Source organism: Ictalurus punctatus, chromosome 9 (assembly GCF_001660625.3).
Source record: "Ictalurus punctatus breed USDA103 chromosome 9, Coco_2.0, whole genome shotgun sequence".
Lineage (NCBI taxonomy): Eukaryota > Metazoa > Chordata > Actinopteri > Siluriformes > Ictaluridae > Ictalurus > Ictalurus punctatus.
Window position 1 is genome coordinate 18,442,755 of NC_030424.2, and position 20,967 is coordinate 18,463,721.

General features: G+C 40.1%; 3 protein-coding genes and 1 long non-coding RNA gene across 11 annotated transcripts in view; 2 read left to right on the forward strand and 2 right to left on the reverse strand.

Annotated features, from left to right (window-relative positions):
- The window catches only part of kiaa0586 (KIAA0586 ortholog), a 95,652-nt gene extending 78,993 nt beyond the window's left edge, over positions 1–16,659 (reverse strand). For 3 of the 6 annotated variants that reach the window (XM_017475730.3, XM_017475728.3, XM_017475727.3), the window contains exons 1-10: positions 16,394–16,658; positions 15,823–16,108; positions 14,186–14,265; positions 13,520–13,583; positions 13,360–13,429; positions 13,072–13,261; positions 11,664–11,873; positions 11,342–11,513; positions 11,032–11,187; positions 5,740–5,863 (exon numbers count right to left, since the gene is read on the reverse strand). In XM_017475730.3, the coding sequence (XP_017331219.1) occupies positions 5,740–5,863; positions 11,032–11,187; positions 11,342–11,513; positions 11,664–11,873; positions 13,072–13,261; positions 13,360–13,429; positions 13,520–13,583; positions 14,186–14,265; positions 15,823–16,105 (1,349 nt within the window). In that variant the 5' untranslated portion in view covers positions 16,106–16,108; positions 16,394–16,658. Of the gene's footprint in view, positions 1–5,739; positions 5,864–11,031; positions 11,188–11,341; positions 11,514–11,663; positions 11,874–13,071; positions 13,262–13,359; positions 13,430–13,519; positions 13,584–14,185; positions 14,266–15,822; positions 16,109–16,393 lie in introns of all 6 variants that reach the window. The other 3 variants (XR_001813555.3, XM_017475732.3, XM_017475729.3) reach the window with 3 other exon arrangements.
- Positions 191–3,280, reverse strand: irf2bpl (interferon regulatory factor 2 binding protein-like). The gene has a single exon (XM_017475735.3). The coding sequence runs from the start codon at positions 2,898–2,900 to the stop codon at positions 903–905; it is 1,998 nt and encodes a 665-aa protein (XP_017331224.1). The 5' UTR covers positions 2,901–3,280; the 3' UTR covers positions 191–902.
- Positions 6,888–11,180, forward strand: LOC108269752 (uncharacterized). Of its 2 annotated transcripts, XR_001813556.3 has the most exons (4): positions 6,888–7,623; positions 7,890–7,957; positions 8,596–8,745; positions 11,050–11,180. It is a non-coding gene; the product is annotated as an uncharacterized LOC108269752 (long non-coding RNA). The 2 variants fall into 2 exon arrangements; XR_006983065.2 differs by lacking the exon at positions 7,890–7,957.
- Positions 16,660–17,226: 567 nt separating the features above from the next.
- Positions 17,227–19,412, forward strand: timm9 (translocase of inner mitochondrial membrane 9 homolog). Of its 2 annotated transcripts, none has more exons than XM_017475737.2 (4): positions 17,227–17,353; positions 17,630–17,684; positions 17,772–17,867; positions 18,987–19,412. In XM_017475737.2, the coding sequence occupies exons 2-4, from the start codon at positions 17,646–17,648 to the stop codon at positions 19,119–19,121; spliced, it is 270 nt and encodes an 89-aa protein (XP_017331226.1). In that variant the 5' UTR covers positions 17,227–17,353; positions 17,630–17,645; the 3' UTR covers positions 19,122–19,412. The 2 variants fall into 2 exon arrangements, with proteins under 2 accessions (XP_017331226.1, XP_017331225.1); XM_017475736.2 differs by having other exon boundaries at positions 17,302–17,327.
- The last annotated feature ends 1,555 nt before the right edge of the window (positions 19,413–20,967 follow it).

Below are 20,967 nucleotides of genomic sequence, written 5' to 3' on the forward strand. Positions count from 1 at the left end.
TTAGCCACATCACACACACAAAACAGTAATGATTGAAGGGTATTTTTCCTGCATAACTTGTAGCTTTACCAAAGAGCAGAGCCACACTTGCCACTACAATTCTCGGTTTTAAGAGATGTGTAAAATGCAAATAAACCCTGCGTGTGGAAACAAAAAGTCAAACCGAACAAACGGACACTTGACAAATATATTAATATCAATGAATTTATTACAATTTACTCAGCTCCAAGGCACGTTACAAGTCTTCTGTTACTACAGAAATGTATAAACAAACAGAGCATTTAAGTTCATGTACAGTATTTTTGCTCTACTCTTAAGCATCCGTGCACCTTTAAAGCAAAAGGAAGGAGAATGGAAAAACACGTAGGAAACTATATTTGTACTTTCAGAACACGAGATGAAAGTGAGACATTGTTGTTTTTTTTGTTGTTTTTTTTGTAAAGTACGTCAAAAATATAAAGAGACCAAAAGACAAAAAAAAAAAAAAAATGCCCACTAACGGTCTATAAACCGAGTCATGCCTCGCGCCTTCCTGTTCACGTTGGTAACTAGGACAAAACACCTCCGGTAACAATCCGGATTTATATAGGGGGTGTGGGGGGAGGGGGATATCACCTTGAAAGAAGTGCATGAGCCCAAATAAAAACGTGAGCGCAAAGTGCTTCCCCACCGTACCGTTAACACTGCCACCAAAATACATCGCGACCAAACATGTCCAAACAGCCTCCTCCTTCAAATTAGCCATGACATCACACTGCCCACTGTACCTTTGTTTCAAAACACTGAAATATATGACGGAAAGAGGGGGTCTCTGTACATAGGACTACTTTGTCAGTTATTCACAACATGTATATAATATACTTGACTCGATTTACGTTTCTGATTCGGGAAGCATAATCATTTTAGGGGTCCCTTTCCTTTTTCACTTTAACGTCTCCGGCCAAAATGGTCGCGATCTCGCCTTGCATGAAAGCCCAAGGCACGTTCGAACCTACCAGGGGGCATTTCTCTCCGCTGGGGCAATACACCTCGCCGGTTGCCCCCTGTGCTTTGATGCTCTCGCGTGAACATGGGAAGCAAAACTTATGGTTGGGAACGGAGGGGCATTGCACGAAGTGTGTGTCTTCTAAGCGTTCGTGACAAATGGTGCAACACAGCGGTCCGTTGTTGGCCATGGGAGAATCAGGAATGTTTTGTGGGTGCGCTTGCTCCATGTTTTGATGGGATGCGGACTGAGAGGGTGTCCCGGCCATGTTTAACTCTCCGTTACGGGAAGCCAAGCGCCTCTGTCCCGACACGGAAGCGGGTGATACCGGACTGCTGCTGTTGTGTCTGGTGGACGTGGTGGAGTGCACGGAGTTGCTGTCTTTTGGAGAGTGCGCGTTGCCCAGCGTGTCTGCCACCGACATGAGCGCGGCCATGGGCGACTGTCCGTTCTGCGGAGCCGATTCGGGCGGCGTGGCTCGGCTCGAGTGTACGGGCCCAAGGGGCGGAGGGCCACCGTGCGAGGCCACGAACGAGCCTGACGCCATGGTGAGCTTCAGCGCCTCGCTTTGACTGGCTATCCATTGCTGCCTTTGCTGCTCATCGCTGAGCTTGAGCGCTCCCTCGGCCGAGTCGGGTTCAGGCGACGCTTTGCGCTTGCGCATGCCCGGTCTGAGCGCGCTGGCGGACGGCATGGCGCGCGGCATGTTCACGAGCGCTGAAGGCAACAGCGGACAGCTGGCGTCGATGTAGGCTTGCGGCAGCATCTCGGCGCCAAGTCCTTCCTTAAAGAACCGCACGGTCTCCGGCAGCAAATCGCCCAGGAGTCGCCAGTCGCCGGAACCGTGCTTCTTCTCATATTCCAGATACTTAAACCCAGAAGAGAGCCCCCTGCCATAGTCTTTCATGCAGTCTTGATACATTTGTTTGGCCACCCCGGAGGCGCTGGAAAACACGTTACCAGATCCGCTTGGGTATTCAACAAATATTTTCAGCTCGTAGTCCATCCCGGGCTTAGACACAGCGTCGAAAGCAAACACTCTGCCCGAAAGTGAATGGTCTTTCTTGAACCTTACATCAAAGGGCGTACAGTTCGAAAGTGTAATCAAAGTCTCCCTTACAATCTTAGGCTTGCTCGCCCAGTCCTCAGCTCTGTTCCGCAAACTCTCGCTAAGTTCGGCCAAAGCCTCCGCGTTGCGCTGCTTCTCTTTCAGATCGCGGTCTTGGTCCGTACTGGACACGGAACCGGGTCTTTTACCTTGCTCCGACATCGCCTGCGACGCCATGGACAAAGCTGTGCTCATGCTGGCTGTTGGAGGAGCTCTGCCGGCCATGCTGTGCTGCGCAATGCCCGCTGCTGATGGAGGGCCGTTCAGCATGGTCTGCGGGAGTAGATTGGGCGGCACGTTCATTTGCCCGGGCACCGTGACCAGGCCGTGGCTTCGGCGAGAGTTAGGGCTCTGGCGGTTAAGCTCTGGAGGCCCGTCGTCTGATTTCGGAAATCCGTTCGGTCCTCCGAGTCCGTTCGGGAGGCGTCCAGCATGAGCGCCGATGGCGGAGTAATCGAAGCGCGATCTCTCCGTGCTCAGAGAGTAGCGCTCGAGCCCTTGCTGCTGCTGCTTAGACGAGGCGTCCACATGGTTCAGCTGCACCGTCTCCTTGGCCGCCATGGCTGCCTGTGCTTTCACCGTGGGCGGCGGCGCTGGTCCCGGGGATCTCCCCTCTTGGAAGCCATGAGCCCGCTTAAGGTGCCGCGCGGTCTCGATGACAAACTCGATCCGATCCGCGCCTTCGTAATTCACGCAGCCTCTGCATACTGGCTCGGTAAAATCCCAAATCATAGCCCAAGGCATGCGGGGCAAATCGCAGAGATAACACGATTGCCTCCTCGACGAGGAGACCTGTGCAGAAGACATGTTGAATGCCTCCCTCTCGGATCCGCGATGCGGTCGTTTTCGGTCTTTATAATGAAATGAGGAAATATTTTCTCACGCAGTCTCTCAGTCGGAGCTTTGCTCTGCAGAAGAACGCGATTTTGGGACCGAGACTCCAGGCGCGCTTCACATTCTGCCTCGCGTGCGGAGTTGGAATTTTGATTGTGCCTCCACGTCCGCGCGCTCCACTCGGAATGCCACCTGGCTGGGCCGGTGACGTCAGCACCACGTTCCGCAGTCCTTCTCCGTTCCGAATCGACACATGCCACTTGTTGCTGTCCGAGCGCGCATGCTCCAACCACTCCCTACACATCTTCTGAATGGACCCAGCAACACACGACACATTGACCAATTTTTCGCTTAGAAAATAAGACCAGTTTGTGGGGTTTCACCGCCCCCGCCCCCCCCCCCCCCCCCCCCACCAAACACACACAGTACACAAACATCAGCACGAGCTGTCTGCCTTTTAATTCAGTAATACTCAGTTTAAGATTTAAGAAGGAGATAAAAAAAAGTGCTTACATCAGCAAATACCACCGCTCTATTTCCCAGTACAGTGGATGTAATATCAACTCACAATCTTTCAACACAGCTAGGTACTGTTTTGTGAATACCTTTAAGCCAGAATATATGGACTCTTTTATATTTTTGGGATCAATCAATAAATGTATGCATTTCTATCTATCTATCTATTTATCTGTCTATCCATCTATCTATTTATCTCTATCATTCTATCTGTTATTATAGTATAGTGCTTAGTAAATATTCACTTTCTTCTTATATGTACAGCTGCCTACATGGAACCAGAAATTCTACTGGACTGTAATAAGTCACTATATAAATGCAAATAAAGGTATGCCAGGGCTTAGGCAGTAAAGCTGCACAAGCTACACTTCATGGAATCTTGCGCAGGACTAAATCCATAACTAAAATGTGTCATTAAAATAAAATTTTGCAGAACATTAATTGCTGGTTGCACATTTTGCTATATTAGGGTCAAGGAATAGGCTAAACATTTCAATGTTTTCCCCAAACGAAAGAAAGAAAACTATGAAAGAAGAATTATTTGTGAAAAGAAATTGATATTTTAGAAGATAAAAAAAAGATCCTGTAATAGCCAGTCAAAACTTTCACTGCAGTAACCTGCAGCGTTTGATTCTGTGTGAATACAGTGCAGGATATTTTGCTTTCCTTCTCTCTCCCCAAGAGATTCTCTGCTATCCCTGCAGTGCTCTCATGCATACAGATCACACTGTGCCTCACCGCCTCTCTCTCTCATACACAGCGGAAAGTTTTCAGTGTTCTGCCTTCCCCAGGCCTGTCGTAGGGGTTAACTCTCAGCTTCCGCTAAGCAGCTGGATTCTTGCCAGACTGAGGGATTCTGGGAAAGGCAAGCCTTGCCAAGTACAAACTGCCAACATTAAGCAGGCCTGACAGGCCCCTCTCCTCCTCCAAGCCTGGCAGTGGTTCAAAGTGCTCTTTCATTTGAGACGCTGGCAGGCAGCCAAATGCATGCAGATTTACTTTACCTATTCTCAGATGGAGCTGATAGAGGCAGCCTGCCGTTGCCATGGGGACTAGAGGCTGCTGGAGCAGCTCTGTGAGTTACTGCCTCCCTTGGGCTCCTTATATGTGCGTATCTAGTACAGACTACTCAGTAAGCTGCATATGTATGACTTTCCCTTATATTCTTTTCTCTTCTTTTTTTCCCCACAATGTGTTGGAAAGAATTTAACCTTTCACAGTCTCGCTGAGGCTCAGCAGAGGCAGTTGGGTGCTAACGTTTCCTTACTTTTACAAATGACTGTGGTTAAGACTATTAATGAAACAGTAATTGCACAGAGATCTCTCTAATAGAGATCACTGTTCAAATAATAACTGCAATTTGAAAGGCATATCCAACAACCTGCTTGTGCAGTACATTACCATCAACAGCACACTCAATATCATGCTGAGCACACAAAATCTACCCAGGATTGCTGATCGCAGAATGACTACAGCATCACTCACATTTCCTCTACAGAGTATATATATACACACACACACGCATGCATACATATATATACACACACATATACATTATATATATATATATATATATATATATATATATATATATATATATATATACATACACACACACACACACATACATACACACACACACACACATACATACATACATACACAAGTGTATAGACATGCTTTCTTTGGGAGCAACAGTATTGTAGGCCACGGTTTATTTCCTGCTCATTTATTATATTGTTTTCCTGAGCTCATGTCATAAATGATCATGTATGAAAAGGAATGGATATCATGTCACCCTGACAAGGCTGTAGTTCAGACACAAGCACACACATTGTACTTATTTATAGTCTAGAATGACTTGTCTCTCTAAATCCCCTTTCCCCCCCCCCAGTCTTGTATGCTACCTATATCAATTTAGTATCAAACATTAAACACATATACATATTACACAGATACAAATTACAAATCACTTCATAATTGTCTAAATAAAGTGAAAGTGGTGAAAAAAGTCAAAAGCTGGATTTATGATCAATACCGGCCAATTAGGTGAGTGAAGTAGTATGTGGTTTTGGTATAAGCACACTCTTAGAGGAGTATAGAGAAACAAAATTTAACAACACTGACTACAAACATTAAACAGTGCAATATGTTGTCTTGAAATCAGAGGAATATGTTGAGAAATGGAAATATCTTCTGTGTTATATAAGAACCGTCAGTGCATGTGTTCTCATACAGTACATAATGCAACATAACAGACCAAGCAGTGTGATTTTTTTTAAAGGTTTGACAATACCTTGAATACTCTGGTTGGCTATCATTGATTGTTGCTATGGCAACTCGCCTTACTCCATCAGACTGTGCTGGGTGTCTTGTAGATTTCTGGTTGTTAGAGATCTGTTCCTGCAGCCTGCCATTTCCTGCAGAGAGGAGGAAGGAAAAAAAACGACAGTGGCTCAATCAGCCTGAGAAGCACGCACCTGCCTCACTCAGCATTTTACTCAGTCCGAGCACACACACACACAGTGATTCATTCCAGATTTGTATTCCAAACAAAAATGCTAAATTTCTAGTAATCACTGGCTCTAGCATTCATAAAATGTGTGTCAATAACGTTTTAAACAACCTTCTAAATGTGATATTTGTGAGAATGCTAGTGAAGTTTTTATTTTTACAGCCAGCCAATATGTGACTGTAAATGGGAAATAAAAGTCTCTGAAGTGAACAAAAACTTCATCACTCAGATGTTTGTCAAGGGAGAGCAAAATATAACTCTGGTCAATGTCCAAAGCCCATTAGAGCCCTAAGAGATTTGATAGAGGAATGTTCCCCTGCAGCACTGAATGCAGACAAAAGAAAACAAAGCTATATAAATATATGGGAAAAGGATTTCTCGCTCCTCCAAAAACATTACCCTGGCTCCCAAGGAGATCTAGAGTGTGATCATTTCCTCAAGGTTAAAAAGTCACCTTAAAGGGGGACTCCTCCTACAAGAACAACATCATCACGCCAGGCTCTTCCACCACACATCAGCGTTTGACAATCAGTGAGGCCAGACGAGGAAAAAAACAGAAAGGAAACCAGAGGCCTGGAAACTTCATGACGAACATAGTTTAACAATGTGGAATAGGTCACGCTACTGGTCTTCTAACAAAGGCGAAGTGATTCTTAAAACAAATGTTTTATGGACATGACCGTTTAAAAAAAACAACAAAAAAAAAACAACAACAACAATGACCCCTTATTAGATAATGTTACATGCAACAATAGGATTCATTTCTCACTGCATGTTTTATGCTGAAATTGCCTGGACTAACATGTAATGGCAGCAAATACTTTCGTAATTGTAATCTCGATTTTCTCATGAGAATGTAAAATCAATGTAAAAGAAAAAAAAATAGCAGCAATCCTTTCGTACAACTTAAATGTCGTTTCCTTCTCACACTGTGACAAGCCTCTGGTCCCTCGGCTCCGTAATCTTCGTGTGATGGTCGCTGTTGTTAGCGCACAGATTCCAGCCCCATTTCCCAGCAGCTGGGTGAGAACAAACTCAAACTGTGTTTACAGCTGCAAAACATCAGCTGGAATGTGGTGAACTCATAGCAACAGTAAACGGCTGTCTTTTCTACTGCCTTTACAATTATTCCAAACACAGACAGGCAAACAATAGCCAGCGATTAGCACGAAACTGGCACCTCCCCAAGGGGTGGCAGCTCATAGCAGGACCACAGGGTTAGAAAGAATACCGCAGTCCACCAAGAGTACAACGGCCTGCAAAATGGACTAGAGGAAACAAAGCTGAAAGATGCAGGGTGTGTAAAGCTTCACCACATTACGAAAAAAAAAGAACAAAACCCACAACAGGCACAGCAATCTAATAGGCACAGACTCTACCACGGCTCATGTAGCACGCTGTGCATGAACGTCCTGAGGAGCTCAAAAGCCGTTTTGTGCTTCACTATGGTGTGATGCACGGCACGGCACGGCACTTGCTCCCCCAGGGCATAGTGGCATTGCTAGAGGTCTTGGCAGGTAAGAGAACAGGCTAATAATAAAGTCTGCCATTTATTCCACAAAGGGCATCTCAGTGGAAAGTAGACAAGCCCCTCTGGGTGACATGGCAGCTGGGAAAAAAAGACCAAGATGTTCCCTACTATTCATCCCACTACATATGGGACTGGTAAGGATAAACCCTTCTATTTAAAAATATCTAAAGTCTTTGCTATTTGTACACTGTTGTCACTGACTATCAGAAGTAAATCACAAAATAATGAGGCAATTGTTAAAACATTCTGTGGGCTTAGAAACAAGACACATATCAGCACATGTTTGCGTTCACAGAATGAGGCAGAGATATAAGCCAAAGTAGCTAATTAGGAAAGACAAAAGTCTCTCTCTTAGATAATGTAACTTTATTTCGTCTAAATATGGACCTTCTTCTTTCAGCTCCCACTATATCCAGGCCTCACATCCTTCATAAGGGCAAATCCTGTGAAGCAGAGATATGTTAAAAGGTGATATATTTTAACCCAGACTTTATGACTAATCCATCCATCACTCACATTAATGATTATGAACTCGGCTCAGACAGAACTTCTACAATATCCACATATAATAACCGAGATCTAGATCTACTACCAGCATCAGTGTTAGATCAGGTTAATATTTATTTAAGGTCACTATTTTTTTTTTTTTTTAAAGATCCTGGTTTAGTTCATCATATGACCAATATACTACTGTGCTTCAGCCAAGATAAATAACATGTACACTGGTTGTGTGTCACATATCCAAGTCAAATGACTGGCAATGATAAGGTCTGCTTAAGTTATAGCTAGAAAACGTTCATTAGCAGGCCTGGCCTATTTTTATGCATCATAGTTTTTAGAAAACGTACGTACGAGTTTGTGCTTGTTTTTTGTAAAACTACATAGAAGCTAACAGAAACTGGAATCCACACTTCATGGTTTTCGAGAATTAAAACAGCTCTGAATATTTTCCCAAATGCTTTGATATTTAAATATCTTTGAGCTGTACGCCGACAGCTGTACGCTTACCCCAGCTCTCATAACCCAGCATAGATTTAATGTGGGTTTTGATGAGATGCTTGAGAAACAAAAGGCAGCAGAACTAAAAATAGCCCATTGCCTTACAGAGAGCAGTCTGACAGCCGGGGACGGTGAGAGAGCAATCCAGCCGCAGAAATAGCAGGGTTGCTACGACAACCAGGCAGCGCACACCAGCGACAAAATGGCGTCACTAGCAACAGACATCTTAAGCTGGATTTCTCAACTAACCTTGACAGGTACAAAAAAAAAACACACAAATTGAGATGTGTTGGCTAGACAGTCCTCACAAGCTACACAACAGCAGCCTACAGTAAATATGACTAATACATCCAAGCATGTGAACATCCTTTTCTGGGTTTTAATGTAATAACAGTATAATCTATTGAATTGTGTTCAGTTAGCTCTCTGTACATTCTACACATATCCAGAAAGCAGAGACAGAGAGACAGAGAGAGAAAGAGCGAGAGAGAGAGAGAGCAGTAATCCTATATCAGAATGAGAGAGAGCAGGGCCATATTAGATTCAGGGGGAAAGCTTTCAGTCACGGCCAATGACTTGTGCCCAGGGCATTTAGCACCTTCATTACCTCTATACTGGAAACAGAGAAAGAGAGGAAAGAAAGCCTTAATGAACAGATGAAAGAAAGACAGCCCGCTAAAAAGGACGCTTGGCCGTGATGCTGCCCCAAATCTTTCACCAGCCTCTTTCTGCATTGTACTTGAGAAATGTAGGTTTGATATGGCTTGAATTTTAGCGTCTGTTTGAAGCCAACAACTGAAAGTGTATATCCAGCGTCAGCCTGCAGTAACATGTTGAGCTTGCTAAGCTTCTCGAGCAAACACTCCAGGTTTTTGAAAATAACTTGTCATGAAAACAAGGCAGCATGACTGAGACGAACTGCACCAACTGTCCGTATTTACACAGCTGCTCAGCAGCCCTTGTTGAAAACAAATGTTTTACCCTTAATTAGGTTTATTTCAGAAGACACAGCCATGTACCTTCAATCAAAAAGATCTGTTCCATATCTACGTGCTGTATAAATGAGCCAATTGTTTTGGGTTAACCCTCTACTGAATAAATTATTACATTTACATCAACAAAAAAGCCCACTTTTTCCAATTACATAGAAAGATAGTCGTTTTCTATCATTGCCTATGAAAAAAATGGAGATAATTGATAAATTAACAGCATGCAGTAAAGGGTTAATGAACAATTTGTAAGGAATTAAACAACATGATTTTCAATTCTGCATTACTGCTTTAGGAGGCCACAAGCATAAGTGTTGGGGACTAATGCAGAATAGGTTTTAAATCATATTATTGCATCTTAACCAAAATACAAAATGATTCAAATGTGTTCTCACTTATTTGAGAACCATGTGCTCAGGGAAGCATAAACAACAATAATGAATCATAAAAGGAATCGCTGGATTGTGTGTGTTATTTATGGTTTATCTCATAAATATCCTGAAATAAACATATTATTTATCTTAGATAACTTAACACACATGGTGTATTTTTTCACTTACATAACAGAGACAGTCCTGAACATATTGAAATTCATACATGCATATGTTATGAATCATTGTTATCTATGCATACTCAAAAATATACAGTAAAACAAATTAAAAATTCAATTGTTCAGTCCTCCATTATTTACGTTCACTTATTCGTGGAGCAGAATTTGGAGATGATGCTACTGCCATCAAGTGGTTTCAGAGTGAATGGCTTTTCTGCAGAATATGGCACTACAGGTAGTTCCTATATCAGAGGTCAGGAACCTTTTCAGCTGGCAGAACCATAAAAGCCACACACAAAAAAAAATAGTTATGATTTTTTTCTTTAAAGAGACAGAGAAAATTTAACATATTTTTTGTTATATATATATATATATATATATATATATATATATATATATATATATATATATATATATATATATAATACATATATTATATATATATATATATATATATATATATATATATATATATATATATATATATATATATATTATATATACGTGTTATATATATATATATACACGTTTTATCTAGGTTTTATTATTATTATTATCTGTACTAATGAAATTTGAGCTTGTTGTGCCACATCCTGATTGGTTGGTGTATACATGACAAATGGGAACTGATTATAAATTATATAATATTTAAAAAATATCTAGAGTTTTAATTGAATTGACACACTAGCTTTCATGATTCGTGATTGTTTTTATTTATTTTTCCCCTGCCGCTGAGCCATAGGCAATCACTGAAAGAGCCATATATGTCTTGTGAGCCACAGGTTCTCAACCCCTGTCCTACATCATGTTACAACCTATGTTACTCATAGAAAATGAAGTTATTACAGTCGTGACATAAAATAACTGTCAAGAAGATAAACTTATGCATGAGACACACATCTGCTACAATTAATCATGCAGATATGAAATGTAATGTCTTCACTTCCATTCTCTACCTCTCCATACATACTTTAAAGTGTGCAGTGTAAGTAAGTCAAACCCACTGTGTTTTGTCTGTGCAGGTTTGTGTGTCCTGTCCTGTTTGCTGTAGGCTGCACGATTCCAGTGGGTGGGTTTGGGGATGACATTACGTGGTGCCGGCATCTCTAGCGGACTTTTCCCACCTCCTCTCCGAGTCTCCCTGCTTTGCTCATGGGCTACTAGATGGGGGGGAAAGACAGTAAAAAGAGTGAAAAAGCAAGACAAAGCAAGCAATTTTGCATGTTGTGAAAATTAATAAACTCTAAAAGTTATAATACTTGACATTACTAACATTCTAGATGGCCTTTTCTAAAGGAATTCCTACAATCCTACCTGTAGGGCCTGAATTTCTGGTAGAAGCATTTTCCACAACATGAAGCCTGCTAAACCCTGGCCTGTGTACAGACTCTGGCAGGGTTACACCCGAGTCTGTATGAAGTGTGGATTGTGAGGGTGGGATGGTACGTGCTGTTACAGCATCCAGAGCAGAGCCCAAGAGACGGTTCTAATAGAAAGCCAACAAATATATCAAAATAAAGACAAAACACTAATTAAACTACACCTCAGAAGAATGATTTCATTTCATTATTAGAAATGAATAACAAGCTCAGAAATCTTGAGAGATATAAGCGGAAAAGTGAGTAGGACCCTGTACCTGCATCTCAAGCTGTAGGACCTGAGTCGTTTCCAGATGTTGAAGCCTCTGCTGGGTCAGCACAGTCAGCTGATCCTGCAACTGGACCATTCTGTCTGCACCACTGCCTGATCTGCCCTCTAACGCGTTGTTCACTCTGCCCTCAGCTTCCTGAAGTCGCCGCAACTCAGATGCCACCTGAGCTACACGAGCCTCCATATCACTCTGGGCCTGTTAATTATATATTAAGCACACTGTTAGTTCACCGTTCATAGCACATTGTTATTCATTCATGAACAGTTTTTTCATTCAGTAGAACAGTACAGTTCAAAGGACAATGGTAATCGCTACAGTAATTGCAGCAGTAATCAGTCTAGGATACGGAAGAAGGGATAAATAATCACGGGTAGCCCCTCATGCCTCAGCCACTCTTTCCACTACAGTGGAATCCTTAAAAATAGTGAGCAAATATCACCTGAACACGTAACTTTCACTATAATCCTCATAAACAAGGACCCACAAACTTCCCTTATAATCAAGTACATAGTGGTAGTTAACGGTACAGCCACCTGATATTGATAAGGTATATACAATAAAAAATAAAAATTAACACATTTGCTCACACAATTAGCCTGAAGACTTTCAAAATGTTAAAAAAATAAATAAACCAGTGCGATTTTATTCACAATTGTTCTCTACTATAATTCAAAGAGATGCTAGTCTGATCACTTTGAAAATGAGATGAAACTTGAACTTGAAGCACATATTTGGTGGTTCAAGGATAATCAATTCCAGTTTGGAGATTTCCTTGCTCAATAACACCTGATTCAACTCACCAGGAAAAAACGGTTTTAATAAAAAAAATAAGTCTTAGAGCAGGTGTGGAAATGATGACCCCTAGTGTATATCTGGGCTAGTGAAGTATATCTAACCTAATAAAGGCGAAGTTAGGCTAATAAACTAACCAGTTCATTCTTTCTTAATACCTATTACTGCTTTATTTTTGTAGTTGTATAAATATTATTCCAACAGTCGTTATATACACATATTAACAACAGTAGACATCGACAGCAATGTAACTGTATATACCACTCACTACATATATCTTTATTCTTTCTGAAATCCCCAAAATGACGTCCAATCATATCAGGCGGAATGAATTAGATACAACACTCTCATGAGTGCTCTTTGTGCCGAAATATTTTTTTTCCCCACCTCTGGGGCACATGTATTAGACTTAGGAAATCCAAAATCATCCTAATTAATACAGACCAAGATTTTCTTCTCAAAACTTAATACAAATTCTGCACTGTGTGTATTAGATATATCTCATAATCTACATACTATATTTAATCTTATTCTGACGTGAATGCAAAACAGAGTTTTAAATGGTTTAAATACAGCTAAACATCAGAAGGCTGAGTAGTACCTTGATGAGAGGAGCTGTGGCTGCAATGGCAGCAGCTGTAATGGCTGCCGAAGTCGAAGCAGCTCCAGCATCCCCTGATGATAAAGCAGCGTTAGGATGGACCTCAGGAAGATCTGGTTCACTGCTTTGTGGACATCCTGCATCCAACAGCTGTACCTTCACCTCCCGCCTCACCGGTGCACTGTGGGATCTACACGGTCCAGTGAAAAAAACATATTGTGGACACCATTTACTTCTGAAATGGATGCAATGAATAATGTTAGTGCTTAAAAGTCAGGCCAAGCTTACCTGTGCTTTAGGGCAGCTACAACAGCACCTCTCCCATGAGTAGAGTATGTTGATATTAACACATCCTTCCCTGGAAGGTTTTCAAATGTTTGTTGAAATGAAAAAAAAATGTAATGAACACCATGTACATGCATGATAAATTAGGTAGAAAGAAAATTACCTTCTTGCTCTGTGTCTCTTGTTTTGACTGATGTTTTTTGTGAATCTTTACCTGCTCTAGGAAGCTGAGATAAAGAGAGAGCATTGTTATTTAATCTTTGATCATAATCAATGCATAAGCTAGACTACACCCAAAACCACATAATATTCAACACTTATAGCAGTGTATATCTTGCCATGCTGTGGGAGTAGTTTAATGACCGTTACAGTTCTAGCACTAAATGACTAGTCACCTGAATTGAGAAGGTTCAAATTACACCAGTCACACTAATGTGTTTCTTAGAGGAAAATTCATTTAAGCTCAAAAACATAAGAATAAACACAAATAATGTCTGTTGGACTCTAACTACAATTATAATGCTGCTTTGAGACAATGTCTATTTTATAAAGAGCTATACAAATAAAATTGAATTGAATTAATATACACAGGAAAGATGCTGTTGATACAAACAGTCTTGTATCTGAATTTTAACTCAGTGGTTTATGCTCTTGTAGGTTAAAATGATCAGGAATAAGAAGCTCTGATGGCCCTCCAAAGATAAACATGATGTACACAGTGGTCTATTGGCCTGTAATAGTTTCATTATATTTAGAAAATAAATCTATTTGTACAATCATGATTGAAAATATGCATGAAAGAAAATAAAAATTATTGTTTGAAGGTTACTCTTATCTGGTGTCTCACATCACTTCTACCGGCAACTCCAAAAACTGCATTTGATGCTGTATGATGTTGGTCTTCAGGTGCTACAAAAAAAAAAAAAAAAAAAAAAAACACAACAATTTAAATAAATAACAATTTATTTTCACACAGTGCTGTGAAAAAGTATTTGCCCCATGCTGATTTCTTCTGTTTTGTGTATATCTCATACTAAATTGTTTCAGAAATTAAAACGAAATCTAAAATAAAACAAAGGCAACCTGAGTAAAAACAAAATACAGTTTTTAAATGATAATGTTATTTATTGAAGATAAAAATGTATCCAATACAAACTGGGCCTTTGTGAAAGTGTATTTGCCCCTGTAGTTACTAATTCCCCAAATCTATGAAACAGCATTCATAATGGGGTTCAGCTGGACTAGACACAACAACCAGGCCTGGTTATTCCCAGCCCTGTTCAATCAAATCAACACTTAAATAGAACTTTTTCAACAACATGAAGTTGGTTAAAAGATCTTACACAGTAACACACTATACCAAAATTGAAAGAAATTCCAGAAATGATGAGGAAGAAGGTGGTTGAAATACATCAGTCTGGGAAGGGTTACAAAGCTATTTCAAAGGTTCTGGGACTCCAGAGATCCACAGTGAGCGCCATTATATCCCAATGGAAAAACTCGGCACAGTAGTGAACTTTCCCAGAAGTGTCCGACCTTCCAAAATTCCTCCAAGAGCACAAGCACTACTCATCCAGGAAGTCACAAAAAGCCAAAGACAACATCAAAGGACCTACAGGCCTCTTTTGCATCAATAAAAGTCACTGTTCATGACTCCACTATCAGAAAGACACTGGGCAAAAATGGCATCCATGGAAGAGTGGCGAGGGAAAAACCATTGCTAACCCAGAATAATTAAGGCTTGTCTGAATTTTGCCAAAACACACCTTGATGGTCCTCAAACCTTTTGGGAGAATGTTTTGTTGATTGATGAGTTGAAAGTAGAACTGTCGAGGTCCTGTTACATCTGGCATAAACCAAACACAGAATTCCACAAAAAGAACATCATACCTATGGTCAAGCTTGGTGGTGGCTGTGTGAGTGTGTGTGGATGCTTTCCTGCTTCAGGATCTGGGTAACTTGCAGTGATTGGGTGAAACATGAATTCTGCTCTCTACCAGAAAATACTAAAGGAGAATGTCCGGTCTTCAGTCCGTGAGTTGAAACTCAAGCGTAACTGGATTATGCAGCAAGACAATGATCCAAAGAATAGGAGTAAATACTAGATCTAGAAGCAAGTGAAAGACTGATCTCCAGTTATCGGAGGTGTTTGGTTGTAGTGATAGCTGCTTAAGGAAGCACAAACAGATTTTAAGTTTAAGGGGGCAATTAGTTTTTCACATTGGTGATAGGTTTTGGATAACTTTTTTTGCTTCAATAAAATATAAAATGATATTAATAATATCAAATAAATAAATAAAAACTGTATTGTGTGTTTACTCGGGTTGTCTTTGTTTTATGTTGTATTTCGTTTGAAGATCTAAAACTATTTAGTATGAGAGATACACAAAAACAGAAGAAATCAGGATGGGTGCAAATACTTTTTCAGACAGTGCACAGGAGATACAGCAGAGAGAACAAACATACCTGTGGGTGAAGCTGAATGTGTGTTTACAGGAAGCACAGGAGAACCCATCTCCTCTAGATACCCGCTTTCAGCCAAACAGGAACCATGAACAGAGTCTGAAAGTCTCCGCACATAAATATTAACATCTCTGTGACAAGATAAATCTGACTCCATATTTTCACTCGGGTTCTTCAGGTTCTTCTGGTCAAAAACTGCTTTAGTCGAGCGAATTAAAACATCAGCAGCATCAGAACTGGACGTGGATTCATCCAAATTAATGGTATTTACTGCACATAAGTCCATTGTCTGGAAATAGCAAATATAACAGATATTAGTTTATATTGTACTAGAATTATATATGTTATACATTATTATTATTATTATTATTATTATTAGACACTGTATTGTATATTTGAATATTTAAGTGTAATATTCAACTAATTCAAAAGACTTACAGTGAGTCACTCACTTGTCAGGTAAATTATATATACCTAACTAGAAAGTTAAAATGAATATAACTGCTCATGGTTGGATATATAATTTGTACACAGAGAATATTTTAAAAAGCGCTCAGAGAAAGCAGTTATTCACCCGTCTGTAGACATGTACACAGCTCTGTTCTTGGCGTTAGTTTTGAATTTGGCGCCGCTGGAGCAGTGAAGTCCTTTGGGAGACTCAACACGGTTCATGTTATAATATGAAGCCGAAGTGTGTGTGTGTGTGTGTGTGTGTGTGTGTAAGTGTAAGTGTCAGTGTATACAGCACACTTTCACTGCACACACAGCACTAGAAACTGGAAAGTTCTCTGTAACTCAACAGTACATACAGATCAAACTGTTGCTGACAACAAAGTTGACACCGGAAGAGATTGTCTCATGTGTCTAATTTCAAAATAAAAGTATTTACCCTTTCCTTTAGTGTGTTTGTTTAGATACCATAGGTCTATAGTTCCCGAGGTTGCACAAGGTCTATGATTTGAATAAATATATCTGTTTAAAAAGTCGTGTCTTATTAACTATATAATCAGTATTTTGTTATCAATATTTCCTTCTTGTCATCTGATCAAGTATACTATTTTAATTCATAATTAAGAAGTAAGAACTCAATTACAATAAAAACAATTTATAACAGCCCTAAGATTATTATCAATGTGGGACCAGTTTTAGTTAACAAATAATCAGACAATTCTATAAAATTTTGTGAAAGCTAAATCTTCCACACATCGTGCTCCTTTTAGCGCTATGGATTACGTCACTGACAGGGTTGCGTTTGAAACATATTAATAATTTCCAAACGTTAGTTTCGACATAACAAATATTTGTGTATCAGTAGTATATTACAAATTATACGCAAATACTTTATGTACTGTTGCATTCTTTACATGATGCATTTTTATTTACAAGATATAAAAGTATTGTTTTTGAAAACCACCAAGAGTCTATTTTTGTTGCGAAAGTGCGGCAGTGTTTCTTTTTTTAAAAAAAAAAATCTCCTACCGTCACATGTCCTTTAGAGGCCTTACAGTGTAAGTGTGTCTCCGTCAGATCTAAGGTAATATCCAAATCATATTGTATGTATGTATACATTGTGTATACTGTGTATATATTGTATAGTGATTTGTCCAAATGTTATTAGTCTCGTTAGTGTTTTTGAGTGACAGATATGAGCTAGCTTTCCATCTGCATAGGTCACTGGAGCATACTGTAGCTTAATCTAGAGCTATAAATTTGTGCTGAAATAAAAATGAAACATGTAATAGTTTTATATCCGAGTAATTCTGGAGTATATGTCGGTGATTGTGTTTGTTGTTTTAACTCTGATGTGCAGAACAAGGGTTTGGACTATGGCTGCTCAGGTCACAGAATCGGATCAAATTAAACAGGTAGGTTAATGCAGGAAAGACCAGTTCACAGGGTTTTACTGACGCTTGTAGAATGTTACACTGTTTTTACCATGTGTTATCTTTCAGTTCAAGGAATTTCTTGGCACCTACAACAAACTGACTGAGAACTGCTTCATGGACTGTGTGAAAGACTTCACTACAAGAGAGGTCAAAGCGGAAGAGGTGTGAGAGCCACCAAGATGAAGAGAAAACTCATAGAAATATTCCTGATGTCCTTTAGTGCTTCTGGTGTTAATTTGTAGGCTGGTGCTGTGTTTTTCATGCGTCCTGTTAGAGGTTGTGTGCTGCTCTGATGACACAGGGGGACTTTGCTAGTGCAGATACAGTGTTGTTTTCTAGGGTGGTCCAAACGTAAGGGATAAGGATGATGTTTCACTGACACCGCCTAAAAACAACAGAGAAAGAGCTTGTTTTCTTCCTTCTTTTCCAGAGACATTCAACGTCATATTAATGAATCGAACGTAGAAGTAGAGGAGGTGGCAAGTGTTGGACTCCATGTCCCAGAATGTGGTGCAGTTGTATGAGCTTTTGCTTGGCTAGTTTGTGGGCAGCTGTGGCTCAGGTGGTAGAGCGGGTTGTCCACTAATTGTAGGGTTGCGGTTCGATTCCCGGCCCACATGACTCCACATGTGACGTGTCCTTGGGCAAGACACCGAACCCCAAGTTGCTCCCGATGGGAAGCTAGCACCTTGCATGGCACCTCTGTTACCATTGGTGCGTGTGTGAATGGGTGAATGAGAACCAGTGTAAAGTGCTTTGGAACCGCTAAGGTTATTAAAAAAAAAAAATTTTTAAAAACCCTATATAAGTGTGGAACATTACCACATTACCATTAGTTAGCTAGCTAGCTATCTATGAGAGGACAAGGATGATGGTGATGATGTTATGTTAGCATGAAAGCTTTGAAGCTTTGGGACCTTATCTGTTTGAGTAGAGTGTACAGATGAGGAGCTGAGAGAGCTGTACAGACATTAAGTACAGAGTAAAGTGCTGCTGCATCACTCGTCAGGATGAAGTAGGGGTTTCCTGTAGCTGTACCCTAAACCAAAGTGAAAACAGAACATGTTTGATGAATGTGAAGAAGATTAAAGATAATGTATTGATTATGAATGATCTGCAAGTTGTTCAGGGTGGATTTAATAGATCTTTAATGACAATGAATGATTTAAAATCAACATATTTTCCCCATCTGCCCACACTTTAGCTTCATTCTGATTGCATAAACAGCTATTTTTGTTTTCTCAGTGGGATAATGTTCAGGTTGTGTCTCCTTTTTTTCAGACCTCGTGCTCTGAGAGCTGTCTACAGAAGTATCTGAAAATGACACAGCGGATCTCGATGCGCTTCCAGGAATATCATATCCAGCAGAATGAGGCTTTAGCAGCCAAAGCTGGCTTATTAGGCCAGCCACGATAGTCGACTACTATGTGTTTTACAGACTCTTATCCTCAGGCTGTAACTCTCACCCTGCTTGCTTCATACTGGACTGATGAGGCAGAGGACATCGTGTCAGAAGATGATGTGCTCCTGTTGGGTTCAGATCCTTAGCAATGGTGGGAGGATTGTTTTCCGTTCTTCCGATTGTGAAGACTCACCAGGTCTTGTTCGGTATTCTGCATAATGTGGATTTTTTTTTTTCTTTAGGTAGTCATGACCTTTTTATGTAATCACAGCAAATGTACGTAACAAATAAAACAAGTAAATAAGTCCGTTTTATACTGACTGTTATTATTCATCTATCTGCTCTAACTGCAGTATATATGTAGAGCTAAGCATGAACGATGATGATGATGATATTCTTTTGCATGGCATTCTGGTTGTGAATAAATTGATCAACTACTTACAAACTTGTTAGGGGCCAAGCACCAAAGATGTGTAGGCACCCTTTTCTAATTTTGTTATAGTTGTACTTTGACAGAGGAGTCTATGGCAGCCCATAGAACACTCTGTAAGTATTTGATGAAATTTGTCACAGTGCTAGAGGGCAGTCTCAGCTACCTACCCAGCGATTTTTGGTGTATGCCTTTCAAGCAGTAAAAACTGCACCAAAAGGCCAAAATTGGCCACATGTTTGAAATAAAAACTTCACACTGCAATTCCACTTTTGTTGGGTCTTGCCAAGTACCATGATGTTAATTTCCACTGCATTTTTCATTTTTACAGTTTTTTTCACTTCACATTCAAATTTTGGCCAATTAGACAATTTGGATCACAGCATTGAGACCAACCTGGAAAAAAAAAATGTTTCTCAGATTTGTGATATGCGAGATGGGTTGTCCATAACCTGCAAACTAATTTGATGAAGTTGCCAAACAAGATGTGAGGCCATTTCACTGTAACATGTTTTACCTATTGACATATGTTCAGCAATATGACCTGATGTTAACAAACAAGCTTTGCGTTCATTTGCAATTTGCAAGGGTTACTGAAAACAGGACAGCAGGCAATATCTCAACAATGGCTTGACATATAGCATTCAAATTTAGTATCTCCCTTTGGAAGTAGGAACTAATGGTCCCAGCGGCTTCTAGTCTTATTTCACCATTAAGTGGTTGGGCCAGAAAGTGCTTATTATAATGATATAATATAGTCATTATGTTATTATAGTTACTGTATAAAGCCTTATAGGTCATATAAATGAAGTGAGTTGAATATAGCCATGAACAATTTCTGAGAAAGAAGCAAACATGAGCTTTGTGCTGAGCTCAATAGAGAAGTGAACATCTCTTATTATCTGAGATATGAAGCTATAAAGAGAAAGTAGCTCTACCTTTTATCATTTTTGCTTTTAACTACCATTAAAGCCCCCAATTGAGACAAACATAATGGTTGCACAGGCAGACATGAATGCAACCTTTCAATCAGAATATCCTGCTCAGACCTCTTTTGTGAAATTATGACCAAATATAATACAGTACTGTACAATACTTTCCTATTTCCCAAAGATAAATGGATGTGGAACACACAAGAACTGTGAAAAACAGAGAACACCATAAAGTGAAAAATAAGTTCATTAAGATGTGTAGGTGTCAATGATCTTGGAAGAATAAGGACGATTTAATTACAGCCAGTATACTGTTTGTTTTAGAAATAATCTCCTTTACTCTGGTTTAAAGTATACTGAGGCAGGAGAAGACAATACACCTCTCATTCCCTAACCTCACTTCTTATCTCCTCCTGCTTAGAAAATGAGGAAAGAATACACAAAGAAAACAAGCACAGGAGAAATCCAGGACAAATGTGCTTGTCAAATGAGATGTCC